Raw genomic sequence first — 13,139 nt, forward strand, 5'->3', positions numbered from 1 at the left:
GAGAAATATTTGTGCTTATGCATCCAAGTATGATGTTTGCTGTGATTGCAAGAGCAGGATATTATTGATTCATATTACCTTTTCTATCTCTCCATGTACAGAACATCCACTGGAGAAATTGCTGCCTGTCAGTAATTTATTCTCTTGGTTTTGTGCCATGCCTGTGCCTGCTCTTGTGCTTATGGACTTGCTTTCCATTCACAGCAGCAGTTTTTCAATTTATCAAAATAATTTTGTATCCTGACATGGCCCTCCAAAGAGCTTGTGGTGTCTTATAGTTTCATAACTTTTGACATTTTGATAAGCATACTCTGTCTCTCTCTATTGCATAATTCTGATTTCAGCTCGAGAGCTGCACCTCGTGTCTGAAGAGGGGACAGGCAGCTGGAGCAAGTGGATTTTCTCCTGGGCTGTCCCAGCACATCCCTGCAAACCGGACCCTGCAGGTGAAGGCTGTATGAAGTCAGCAGCTGCCCAACTGCACAGCAGCCTCCTCCCAGCTTTTGGGATTTCACAGTTTGATGTGTGATATTCCATCCCAGTAATGATTCCTGCAGAGGCAGAGGACAGCTCACTAGTGTCCTCCAGTGTACCAATTCTCATAATTTTATCAGCTTAAGAAAATAAAATAATACTTAAAAAAAAAAAAGAGGTACACCCCCCCCCCCCCCAGACACACTTTCCAACTATGAGAACTTTGATTGATTATTGATTATTGGACCCTTGTTAAAGAGTTGCCCATAGAAGAAGATGCTGTGTTGGCTGGAGACCCACAGGCAGTTTCCTAGCCTGTCCAGGGTGGTCTCTTGCTGCTCATGGACTTCCTCTCCACATCTTCCATTTCTAAAGGAGTTTTACACTGCGTTTGTGATGAAGCAGGCAAGCACCAGCAATATAAACAACACAGCTGTTGTTGCAGGAAAAATTATTGATTTATTAAGACAAAAATTACAGAATATTTTGCAATTTGGGCATGATTTCAGAGCCCAAATTAGAATCAGTGCTTTCAACAAATTATAGGCCCACTGAATGTGAGAAGTGAGACAGAGGTCTGTCACAGGCTGTCCCACTGCAGGAGAGCAGGGCTGACCTCTAGGCACTGAGGAAGGTGCTGATGACGGAGCAGGGCTGGAAATGGTCACAGATTTGGCCAGGGCACGAGTGTGAAGGCAGGATTTGGTAAGAAGGAGGCTGGTGGGACTTGCAGATGTTCCCAGGCCAGGCCAGACCCGCCCTTATGGCAGTGCAAGGGGACAGACAGCGTGGCCGTGCCTGGCTGCTCTCAGATCAGTGCCCTGGAGCAGATGGGGCTGTGCAATGGCATCCCAGCCACCTGGGCCTCGCTGGTGGACGAAGCACAGAAATCAGGAATCCTCATCCCCAAATCCTGCCCTGCACTTCTACCCCAGAGAAACACCGTCTGTCATCTGCTTGGTCCCTCCCTCTGGTGAAGGCAGGATGTTTTCCAGCATCAGTGGATTTTCTTTAAATACAGGTGAATCCCGTTCTTGGAGCGAAGGATGATCCGAGTTATTTTGAGGGGAGGCGTGGCAGGGTCGGGCAGGAGCTCAAAGCGCAGCAGGGTCAGAGCCAAAGCCACCTTCATCTCATTCATGGCAAACTGCTGCCCGATGCAATTCCTGCAGGGAAACCGAGAAACTCAGCTAGCTCCATCCCTGTGCTGGGCACAGCAAACCCCACAGCCCATCCCAGACAGCCCATCCAACACAGCTCCATTCAGTGCTGGGCACAGCCCATCCCACACAGCCCATCCCACACAGCTCCATCCCACAGCAAACCCCACAGCCCATCCCAGACAGCCCATCCAACACAGCTCCATCCAGTGCTGGGCACAGCCCATCCCACACAGCTCCATCCCCAAGCTGGGCACACCAAACCCCACAGCCCATCCCAGCCCTCCCACACCAGCACACATCCTCCCCCTCTGCAGCTCAGGGGTCCCCAGGGGCATGGGCTGAGCAGGAGGAATTGAGAGGAACATCAGGAACTCATCCGTGGTCAAAGAGCAGGGAGAAGGAGGGAGATGGGGAAGCCAAAGGACAGGCCAGCAGGGATGAGGTGGGTGGGTCTCCAAGCAGGGAAGGTCTGCGAGGTGTTTGCCTTGAAGGAGACAGCACAGGGCAAAGGGAAGGATTGGGAGGAGGGGGAAAGGGGAGAATCAAAGGGCAGGAGGGTGGGGTGGGGTCTCTGCATTAAGGAGGGGAGAGCAGGTGAGCTCAGAAGGCTGCAGGCTCCCTGCAGGATGCCAGCAGGATGTTCCACAGCTTTGGGACCCAGTTCCCTGTCCCCAGAAGGGGCTTGGCAATGATGCCTTCCCATTTTGCCTACTGGTATCAGAACCCCTCTGTTGCACAAACACTTATATCCTTATTTAACTATTTAACCATGTAATTCTGCAGAGCCAGGACTGCAGGTGATGGTCTCTGACCACTACTCCTTCAGTGTTCAACTCCTTTTACCTCATTCCAGCAGAAAAAGGCAGAAAGGCATGAGAGTGCCTGCCAGAGACATTCTCTGGGGAAAAACGCAAAGGGTCAAACACCTGGAAATGAAGAATATGCAGCAAGAAAAAGTGATTATTTAAAGAACACATTTATGAAGAACCCCATAGCAGAGAGAGAATTCTTCTCTCCTGCTAATAAGTGAAGGGTACATGGGAAGAGGCACATCACAAAGGGAAAGAATTATTAGGAGATCAAAAGAAAACTCACCAAAGGATCTTTCCATACTTCAGGGTTTCTGTGAATGAGGTAAATGCTTATTGCAGTGATGCTTCCTGGAAGACAATTGAGGGGGAGAAAAGGGCTCACTGACAAAGAAACAAGCCAACATCTGCACAGCCCTGCCTGAACATCTGTGCCAGCGAGGATGCAGCTGGTGCCTGAGAGCAGAGCTGTGTGCAGCAGGAATGGGATTTACGGGAATGGGACTTACAGGAATGGGATTTACAGACCTTCGGGCAGAGTGCGTCCGTCAGGGAAGGTGAGGGGTTTGCTGAGCTGCCGGGACACGCCCGGCACGGGGGGGTAAAGGCGCAGGCTCTCCTTGATGCACATGGTGCTGTAAGTCATCTTGGCCAGGTCCTCCCTGTTGGGACAGGCAGGCTGAGCCCCCCACTCCCCCCACTGCCTGTGCTGGGAGGCTCCTTCACCCACAGCCATGCAGCCCCTGAGCAGACTGCAACAGAACAGAGGGACTCACCATGCCCAGGCACAGGCTGAACAACCTGAACAACCACTGAACAAGCTCAAGTGCAAAGTGACAGGGAAAAGTGAAAAGCACAACTATGATGTCCTGTGGTGAGAAAACAGGAGAGAGCAAAGAGCAGTGCTGGTGGCCCAGGGCTTGGGATGGCGTCCAGAATGTCCCTTCCGGGGGGCAGACTTAGCTGAAGGATCTGTGAAGTCCCTGTGCATGCAGCAACCTTTAGCACCACCAGCATTTGAGCCTCGAAGACATTGCCCACTTGGAAACGGCAGCAACAGGAAAAGAGTGAGCAGCAGAGGAAATGGTGCACCCTTACCACTGGATTGTCTCCCGGTCCCCCAGGATACTCTGGATCTCCTCCCTGCACCGTTGCTGGTGCTCAGGGTGGATTGCCAGGCAGTAGAGGAGCCAGGAGATGCCACTGGCTGTGGTGTCGTGGCCCTCAAACATGAACGTGTCCACCTCAGCACGCAGGTCCTCATCAGACAGCGCAGCTCCATTCTCATCCTAACAGTCCAGAGACACTCTCAGTGGCCCATATATATATATATATAAAATTTATATATATATTACAGTAACACACACACATATATATAAAATATGTAAATATCCCAGTAGGGGCTATTACATTCTTTCAGCTGTCGCAAAAGGGGTGTGATGATGCCTGTGGGATACATGTAAACAAAATGAATGTCTGTTTACACTGAATTCAGAGATCCTTTCTCTTCAGTTTTAAATCTCTTTATGTCCCCATATTAAGCCACCAAGACTACAGAATTCTTCTGCATTCTGTATACCCAAAAAGCCACTGTCAACACTTCAACAATGGAAAATTGGATCACCTTGGCCTCTCTTCAACTGGGTGGGACTGGGCTAATTTTTTTTAATGGCTTGTGCAGTCCTGAAGGTCTCTGGGGGCTTGTGGCACCCCTGCAAAGACTGACTTGCTTTTGCACTCTGTGCCCTGCCACAAAAACACTCCTTGCCACTCACTTTGGCACACAGCAGAATGTCCAAGAAGTCCAAATGTCTCTTCTTCTGGATCTTTTCAAATTCCCGTTCATCTTTAAGGGATTCCTTTCGCTCGTGGATCACCTTGTCTGGGGGAGAAAGGGTTAAAGGTTCAGCAGAGCCAGGAGATGCCAAGCTGCAAAACTTTGAATGCAAAACTCAAAGTTTTGTGTCTCAAAACCTCATCTCAAACTTTGTGGTTTGAATGCAAACCTCACCCAAAGAGTGAGCACTGCTCAGTCCATGATGCATTTGATCTGTCCTTCTGCATCCCAGGCACTTTGGCTTTTTCAGCAACATGGCAACAAATGCCATGGATATTGGCATCCTTTGCTTTGTTCACCATGGACTTCTCAGCCTACTTTACACACCCTTCATGCATTTAAATCACACCTGGCTTGAAACGGAAAATCGTTCCTTGCACTGGTGCTGCCTGCAGTGCCCATTCCTTGTCTCATCATTGGCCATTTTACAGGAGCATTTCCAGAGGGCAATTCCTCCATTAGTCCTGTTTAATGACCCAGGAGCTGAGAGACCCCTTTGCTTCTTTTCTAGATCAGATCACTACTGCAAGCTGATGCCCTGCTCAGCTCTGAGCCTCTGGGCAGTATTCACTGCACAGGCAAGGAGAAAACCTGACTGCCTCTGTCCAAAGTTTTGGGAGAAGATGCCAGCAGGGAATACCTGTGTGGTCATGAGCGATCCTGCAGGCCTTCCTGAACTGAAACCCATGGGGGCTGAGCCAGTAAATGATGTCATTGTGGTAGGGGAAGATGCGGAGGCGCTGGTGCACCATGTGGCAGAGGTCGTAGACAGCCTGGATGTAGGTGTTTTTCCTGGAGAGAGGGGAATAGGAAGCTTGTAAATTTGGGAGCACAGTGACATGTAATTTGCCCACTTCCCTTCTTAGATGCAAACTTCCTGCCAGGGTTTGGGGCAGCCAGCACTGACCTGTTGGTCTGGCAGTTGCTGTGACAACTGAAGGCACATTTCATGATGCTATCGAGAGTCATCAAGCTGACGTGCTCAAAGAGCTCCACTGGCTTCCCATCTGCTATCAGCTTTTCCCACTTATCCTAGGGCACAAAGGAGACAGAAATGAGAAGACAAGGAGCAGCTCTGCATGATCTGCAGTCACCCCCTGGTTAAATGAGTGCTCAGATAGAGACCCATCCCAGAGAAATTTTCACTAGTTGCCAGCAAAATCCCAGAGAAGAGAAGCCAAAAGTGGAATAGTTAATATGAGATTTGCCTCAGGCAGCTGCTATTCTTGGATCCTGGTGGTGGTGAGCCTGGCTACAGCCCATTCTGAGGCAAGAGCACCCTGAAGAAGCCCAGGACAGGTGCATTTCTGGGTGATGGGCAGTCACCCAAATCTTTCTTAGGATAGAGTGTGTTTTTCTGTACAGGAGCAGCATATGCTGCCATTGGGCTTCACTGGGTGCCTTCTTGAGCAGATTTGAGCTTTGTGCCCAAGACACAAACTCTGGAGCAAGGTTTTTTCTGTCACATGATCTCAGTGCCAGTGTGTTTTGCCAGCAAGTAATACAGGAGCTCTTGCTCAACCTTCGCATAGGGCACCCCTAGAGAAACGATAAATCCTGCCTCTTCCACAGCAGACATGAAGTGATGATGAATCCTCTGTGCCCTCGAGGCTGTAAGGAACGAGCGGACTTCAAAGCTGAGAAAGGGAGAGGGAGGAGCACGGTGACATCAGAGCTCCACAGCACCAAACCAGGCTTATGGGGACAGATGCACGTCCGTAGCGCATGCAGCGATTGCCACCTGCTGGCACGGGCTCACACAACTGGCGTTGTGCACAAGGAATTTCAAGCTCCCAGGCACTCCCGAGCCTTGCAAAAGCTCTCCTGGCTCTCCAGCCCCTGGCTCCTGGCTGTTCCCTGGGCCAGTAGGAGGAATCCAGCCAGGATCTACTTGAAGCTGCCAGGGAGGTTGGAGTGAGGGAGGTGAAGGAGAAGGAATAGATCCAGCATCCAAACTCCTCCAGTTCACATGCACAATGCCCTTCTCCTGTAATTCCTACTGGTTTCCATCCTGCCCAGCAGCAGTGGATTGAAGAACAGTGCATTTTTACTGTTTATGAGCCATGGAAGGGAGTGCAGTCCAGTCATGGGTATGTTGACAGCAAATAATACCCTTTAACCTTAGGTAACACTACAGCTCTGCTCCAACCTTTATTTTTGACAGATTTATTATGAACGTTTATTTACCTCAATTCTTTATTTAGACAAACACCCTATAAGAAGTTGCTGTTGGAACTGAGATCATGCATGGGATGGCAGTAAAATCAATCCTGAAATCTCAGCCACAGATCCCAAGGCAGTACCAGAGACAGTGTCATTGCAGGGAGGCTCAACCTGCCCATCCCTTCCAAGGGATGCTCATCCCTCCCAGCTCAAGGGCAGGGATTTGGGGTGACTCAGAAAGATTTACCACCAAGACTCAGCGTGTCCTTACAATTACCAGATAAAGAAAACCCTGCTCCAGCATTTACCTCCTAACCAGACAGGATGGGGAAAAGCAAACAGGGCAGAGAGAGGAGCACCATGAGTCCTACCAGCATCACGTTTGTTGATTCTGCCATCAGGGCCACGTACGGCTTCAAGACGTCGTAATGAAACCCTGGGGTCAGGAGTTTTCTGTGTTGGTGCCATTTGGGCCCATGTAAGATCAGCAACCCATTCCCTAGGGAAACACAGGCAAGGCATGTTTTGCTGGGCACAGGCTGCTCTCAGCCTGCACAGAGCGTGATTAAATCTGCTATCTGAGCTGCTGTGAGAGGGTATTTCCAAATGCTGCCATCAGCCCCAGGGTTCCCAGAGCTGAGCAAAGCCCTGCTCACCAAAATGGCACAGTGGTGTCTCTGAGAAAAAACACCAACACTACTGGAAAAGAGAAATTCAGAACAGCAGATGTATTTTTCACCAGTCCTCCAATGAATTTAAGCTTCCCCCATCACCAGTCTTTGCTACCTATGGACATGTAAGTATTTGTACTTACATATGTTCTATGTAACATATATGTTACACATATATATATAACATATGTGTCTATATGTTATGTCTCAACTTTCCTTCCTTGAAAATAAATAGAACTACTTAGCACCTTTTTCAGTAAATGCAATAATTTCAGAAAGCTTTTACCTATAGCTCCATCAAGGAACAGGTACAATGCTGTTTATTTATAGCATGATTTTGACTAACTTCAGAATCATTCCTTGCAGGCAAAGCCCTGGGAATACATACCAATCCATGGGACAAGGTGTTTATAGCTGATGTTATCCTTGGGATCTGTAAAAAAAATAATAAAGAAAGAGAAAATAAAACGGTAAATGTTTCAATAGCATGAATTCAGGTTTGCAGCTGAAAGCTCCCTCTGGGCTCTCACTTTTTGTTGGGTATTTAGCAAAATCAGTGGCATCCCTGCAGAACTCCCAGTATTTCAACACAAAACAACTTTGTCTCTGCCAGCAGCAATAAATACATATAAAAGCAGATGCTCACGCTGAAAAAAACAACAATATTGGTAGTCCAAAGTCTGTGCAGTGTGATAAATGATTAACCCTCTCAGACATCACTGTTCAGCACCTTGTCTTCTCGATCCACCAAAGATACTTCTCTACAGTAGGAGCCAAAACTCTGAACCTAGAAAAAAGCTCGCAAGTGTCTTCTCCTTGCTGGGATCAGGCACTGAGTAGGTAAATTTCAAGGAGCACTTGAGGAAGTCTGATTTTCCAGCAATGGATTTGGAGTCAGCCCTGCAGCCCTGTGCCTGAAGCATCCAGGGCACAGCATGAAGGAGTGGTATCTCTCCATGCCTTTAGATGATTTCTGCAAGAAAACCTCTCTGAAACCCTGCCTTGCTGTAAATTCTGAGGCTGGCATGGGAAATCTGCAGGCTGGGGTTGCTGCTCCCCAGCTGAAGCCATAATCTCTCACCTCCTCTGCCCAACAGAACCTTGGCATAGTCGGGATCAGTGACAACCAGGAATGCTGAGAAACTCCCAAACCACACAGGGTGAGCATGTGGGTACTTCTGTGACCAGAGCTCTGCCTTGTCCAGCATCTCTTCCTCCTTGAGAAACTAGTTCAGGAGAAGAAAAAAGAGAAAGAATATACAGATCTGGAGGGAAAAAAATAAATATGTAATCTCCCAATACACTGTCTTAAAAGTTCAATGTCTTTCTGAACACAAAATCAGATGAGGATAAACAAGGTGTTTTTTCTTCATGTTTGCAAAGCATGGGAAGTAGAGATGTTTGCTACTTTTAAAGCTCCTGTAAAATAATTCTTCCTTATCACTTGACCTTAAACTAGAGAACATCCTTAGGCACCGTGGTGGTGCCTATCAGCTCATATGTGTTATCTGCTCTTTTTCCAGGGCCACCCCATAGAAGACAGATTTGCTCCAGACAGCATCTGCATTTTGTGGCATGCAACTACATTCTCACTTGCACGTGGCTGAGCAGTTAGCAGCCTGCAGCTGGGAGAAAGCAGAGCAGCCAACAGCATCGCTGCTGGGTCTGCCCCAGTGCAGCTGTGGGGAACACAGCCCCCTCCAGACATTTTGATGGAGAAGGCCAGTGTCCAGGAAAAACCGAACAGAATTAATCCAAAGTCACCAATGGATCATACAGAGAAGGGAACACTGGTTAATAACATTACATTAATAATTCATTGATATCTGGGAATTTAATTTTACAGGCAAGGAAGAGCTGGTGCTCCTAGAAAGATATATCTCCTGTCCTTGGAAGCTGCAATCTGAGGAGCAGCATGAGCACCAGCCTTCATATCAGCAGCAGTGGCAGGTTCACTCCAAAGTAATCTCTGCTTTATTGCTTTTACAGCTGGTGTTGTTATGTACAGAAAATAGGCAAAGGACAAGTGGAAAGATCCACAATCACAGGCAGAGGAAGAAAATCACTAGAAAAATAATGTAAGATTCTTTTTTCTTTGAAGAGAAACTACTCTGGGCCAATATGCAGGGGGAAGGATTTTGGTAACCTAGGTCTGACATAGCTGCTGCTGCTTTGACTTGAAGCTTGAAGATTAATTAAATCAGCATACTGGTGCAGAAATCAGCCTCGAAGTCACCCTGTTGGCTGCATCAAATGATATTTGCTGAGTTGCTTTAGTGCTGAGTTAGTTCAGCTCAGCTTTTAGTCTGGCTGGTGTTTCTCAACCCAGGACATGGCTCATACTCAAATAATCACCCACATCAAATATTCAGCCATGTGTGGCTTGTCTTGGAGAGGATATCTGCCAGAGGCATATCCAGGTTCAGCTCCAAGACTGAGCCCCCCGCTTCCACACAAGCTGCAGCACATCCCATATGTCTCCCACATCCAGCAGAATTATGAACTGCAACCAGTTATTACAGAAAGTTCAACTCCACTTACTCAAGTTCAGAATTTCGAACTTAATAAATAGAACCATCAATTTCTCTGACTTCAGGGATCAAGTTTTAGGGCAAAAGGAGGCAGCTCTCCTCAGCACCCACCTCTTCAGCAAATGCCAGCAGAAGCAGTACTTGGCACAGTGCCTTTATCTAAGTGACACCTGAACATGTGAAATTCCCTTTGATACAGCTGCCTGTGCTTCTCCTGTTGTGAATCACAATAAACATAATGGAAAGTAACTGGGAGATGCTGAGCAAGTCTCGCTGGCAGAAGTCCTAATCCTAGAAGCCTTGGCATCCAACCTTGTTTTGGAGCAGCACCCTTGGCTTAGGCTATCAAGAACCATCCCTGTGCTGGCAGAGGGTTGAATGGGTTTATTTGAGAGGAGAGGTTACCCTCAAGGTGAGCAACCTGCTGCACCAAGCACTTCTGGAGCAGAGAGCGTAAAGTTCTGTGAGCTGCAGAGGAATAGAAAGCTCTCATGCCTTAATCATGGCTCCAGCTACCCGGCTCTGCATGCAAGATCATTACTTCTCCTTTTTCTTCCCCATGGGGTTTGAAAACAAAAGTATAAACCCCACTTGGTTCTAAGAAAGAAAGGTAATTGCCTGATCTCATGCTGAAATGCAAGTTTTGAAATGGATCCAACACTAAAAGCATCCGGGAAGAGGCTTAAGGGCACTTTAAATGACTACACACTGACAGCAAATGGAAGAGCAAAGACAGGAGCTGAAATCTGAGCATGAGGGTGTGCTGCCTGCAGCCAGAGGGGGCTGGCTCCTCCCCACACAGGGCAGAAGTGTGCAAAGGGCTGCGAGGGACTGACACCCTCCCTGGGCCAGCAGGGCAGTCACCCTGCTCTCCTCTGCTTCCCACCAAGCCGGGCCATGGGGAGTTATTTTGGTCAGCTCAGGGCTGGCAGTCTGGGTTTAACTAAGTCGTGCTGCTGCAGTGAGACTGAACAGCTCTGCACAACCTGATATTTTAATGTCATTTCTACTGAGTGATTTGGATAAGCCGAGACTAATACCCAGAGAATGCTTTAAAACAAAGTGATGTATTCCCAGGAGATCCACCCAGAGCATGACAAATGCATTTGAGCTTCTAAACTGGCCTGGATCAAAAGTGGCAAACAGTTAAATCAGCAGAACAGGAAATGTCAGTGCTCTCCCTGAATACAGCTCACAGGTCCTCCTCCAGGTGTGTGCAAACTTTGTATTCAGTGTGTGCCCAGAGCACTGCCAGTTTCTTTGCTGGCTTGATGAACTGTTAGGCTTTGGGGAATTCAGCAGTGTTAATCAGCAAATTATTAAATCTTCAAAAAAGGAATTCTCATACAAACATTGAGGTAAAAGTTGAGGCATGAGCAACCTAGGCATGATGACAGCAAGTGATTGGCACAAATGGTTAAATTTCCTTCCAGGACAAATAGTCACAACTAACAAACAGAAGAACATAGTTTATTTAATTGCAGTTTTAAAGTCTAACTGGCAGTGTAACAAAGCTTTGAACTGGCCCATCTTCATGCTCACATTGCCAAAATACTTCTTGTCCTGTCCAGCACAGCAAAACTGGCAGTGCCACAGCACAGAGACAAGTCCTGTGAGGTCTCCTCCTGATTTCCCAGACACTTTTCAGGGTGCCAGCTATTTAATGTGCCACGGCAGGACACCAGCAGAGTCCAGTAGATGGCAAGGTGATTTTAGGCAGCCTTTAGCACATATGGAAAAACCTTTTGCATCAGCAAGCTCGTGAGGCTGCTGATGAGTTGTGAAAATCTGTTTGCCAAGGCAGCCATGGTGATCTGTGTGGGCAAGTGCATACCTCAGGAAATAATAATCCATGACACCAGTGACCAGAACAAGGCTCGCCTATGCACATGGGTTTAGTTACCCATGACCTTAATGCAATTGTAAGAAGATCCACGGCCCTGTGCTGGATGCAATGCCTGTGATGTGTTTTGCGGCTGAAAAGTAGCTCGGAATGATCAATTGTCAGGTTCACCTGGCCATGAGGCCGAGGCAAGCTGACAGGGGAGAGACAGTGCCTGTGGATAATGGGAGCAGCGAGCATCTGCCCAGCATCTCATCAGCTCAGCGCCGCAGGGAGAGCTGCAGCGGCCCTGCCCCGGCTGTCAGGGAGCAGAGGTGACAGTGGAGCCTGCCCCGGGACAGAGCAGCGTGGCTCTGCTCCCTCCAGCACCGATGCCGGCTCACATCCCGGCATGACCTTGCCTATGCCACACTGTGTTACCTCCCCCTTTACTTGAGAGCCAGCCACCACCCTTTTCCATCGTGCAGTCTGCAGCAGCGTGCGGAGCTCTGCGTGAGCCATGCTCTCGCTAAGCATCACAGGCAGGGAAAGCACGTTGGTCTGGCTTGGAAAAGGGATGCCCACCTCTCACCCACCCAGCGATTCTTCCGGATCACGGGGACAAGTCCCACCAGCATCATTCCCAGCCCCTCGGGAAAGCTGCTCCCCGCACTCCCCCCGCCCCGGCAGCGCAGCCCCGGCTCTCCCCCACCTCGTGGACGTGGCCGAAGAGCCAGTGGGTCGGGTGCCCGGGGAAGTCGGCCAGCGCCCGGAGCAGCTCCCGCCGCCGGTGGAACAGCTGGATGGCTTTCAGCAGCACGCAGGTCAGGCAGAACACGGCGGCCAGGTGCAGAACCCTGGAGATATCCACGCCCAGCCACAGGAGCTTCATCGTCCCGGTGAGAGCCGCCAGCCGCTGCCTCCGGTGTCCCCCAGCGCCCCGGCGGCACCGGCCGCGGCAGCCAATGCGGGGCGGAGAGGCAGGTCCAGAGTCCGAGCGGCTGCCAAATCACGGCAGCGCTTGTTGGGAGGGAAGGGAAGGGAAAGGAAGGGAAGGGAGCATCCCGCGGGAACGCTCCTCTCGCCGCCGCACCGGCGGGGAGCTGCTGCCCGCCGCGAGTCCCTTCTGCCGGCACGGTCTGGCTCCGCGCCGGGACGTCAGGCTGAAGAGAGAGGGAAAGAGCGTACCCTGGGACTCCTCCTCCCGAGGTCTTCATCACTTATTCCTACCTTGCGAGCTTTCACCCTCATCTCCACCTATTCCCATCCGCATCCCGGCTAACACCTCCCGCTCTCCTTCCCTGTCTCCCTCTCCGCTGCCGGCACTGTGAGCCGCATCCCAACGCCGGCCGGGACAGCATCTCCGGGCAGCGAGCGCGGGGAATGCCGCACCGCACCGCGCCGGGCTGCCGATGCCGCGCGTCAGCCGAGGGCCGCGTACCGTGGCAGCTTTGGCACGGCTTGGTGGCACGGCCGGGCAACACCGCTTCCATGCCATCTTCTCTGCGAGCTTCTCTGCGAGCCCGGCGGGCACCAAGCGAGCCCCGCCGCGCCTCACCGCCCCCTTCCCATCCCGTCCCACCCGCCGGGGGCGGGACTCGAACCCGCGGCCCTGCCCGCGCTCGGCGGCCCGCGCGGGGCGGTCCCGCGGCGGCCAGTGGGAGCGCGG

At 50.2% G+C, this 13,139-nt stretch overlaps 1 protein-coding gene across 2 annotated transcripts; it reads right to left on the reverse strand.

Moving 5' to 3' along the window:
• Nucleotides 1-925: 925 nt before the first annotated feature.
• LOC121345025 (cytochrome P450 4B1-like) lies at nt 926-13,030 on the reverse strand. 2 transcript variants are annotated; one of them, XM_041421535.1, is made up of 13 exons: nt 12,912-13,030; nt 12,183-12,633; nt 8,199-8,343; nt 7,506-7,550; nt 6,818-6,945; nt 5,191-5,315; nt 4,924-5,075; nt 4,222-4,328; nt 3,545-3,735; nt 2,975-3,108; nt 2,733-2,797; nt 2,481-2,563; nt 926-1,640 (listed from the first exon to the last, which is right to left on the reverse strand). In XM_041421535.1, exons 2-13 carry the CDS (start codon nt 12,360-12,362, stop codon nt 1,472-1,474), a joined length of 1,524 nt encoding a protein of 507 aa, XP_041277469.1. In that variant the 5' UTR covers nt 12,363-12,633; nt 12,912-13,030; the 3' UTR covers nt 926-1,471. The 2 variants fall into 2 exon arrangements, with proteins under 2 accessions (XP_041277469.1, XP_041277468.1); XM_041421534.1 differs by having other exon boundaries at nt 12,183-13,014.
• Nucleotides 13,031-13,139: the final 109 nt, after the last annotated feature.

This window comes from Onychostruthus taczanowskii, unplaced genomic scaffold, assembly GCF_017590055.1.
Source record: "Onychostruthus taczanowskii isolate IOZ18803 unplaced genomic scaffold, ASM1759005v1 scaffold7, whole genome shotgun sequence".
Lineage (NCBI taxonomy): Eukaryota > Metazoa > Chordata > Aves > Passeriformes > Passeridae > Onychostruthus > Onychostruthus taczanowskii.

What these genes read in the sequence shown, in the direction of transcription:
- LOC121345025 (XM_041421535.1), bottom strand. Translation starts at nt 12,362, where the DNA reads ATGAAGCTCCTGTGGCTGGGCGTGGATATCTCCAGGGTTCTGCACCTG. An exon ending in TCTTCGGCCACGTCCACGAG is followed by an intron (nt 8,344 to 12,182) that starts GTGGGGGAGAGC and finishes CTCCTGAACTAG; the next exon opens with TTTCTCAAGGAGGAAGAGAT. An exon ending in ACACCTTGTCCCATGGATTG is followed by an intron (nt 6,946 to 7,505) that starts GTATGTATTCCC and finishes GTGTTTCCCTAG; the next exon opens with GGAATGGGTTGCTGATCTTA.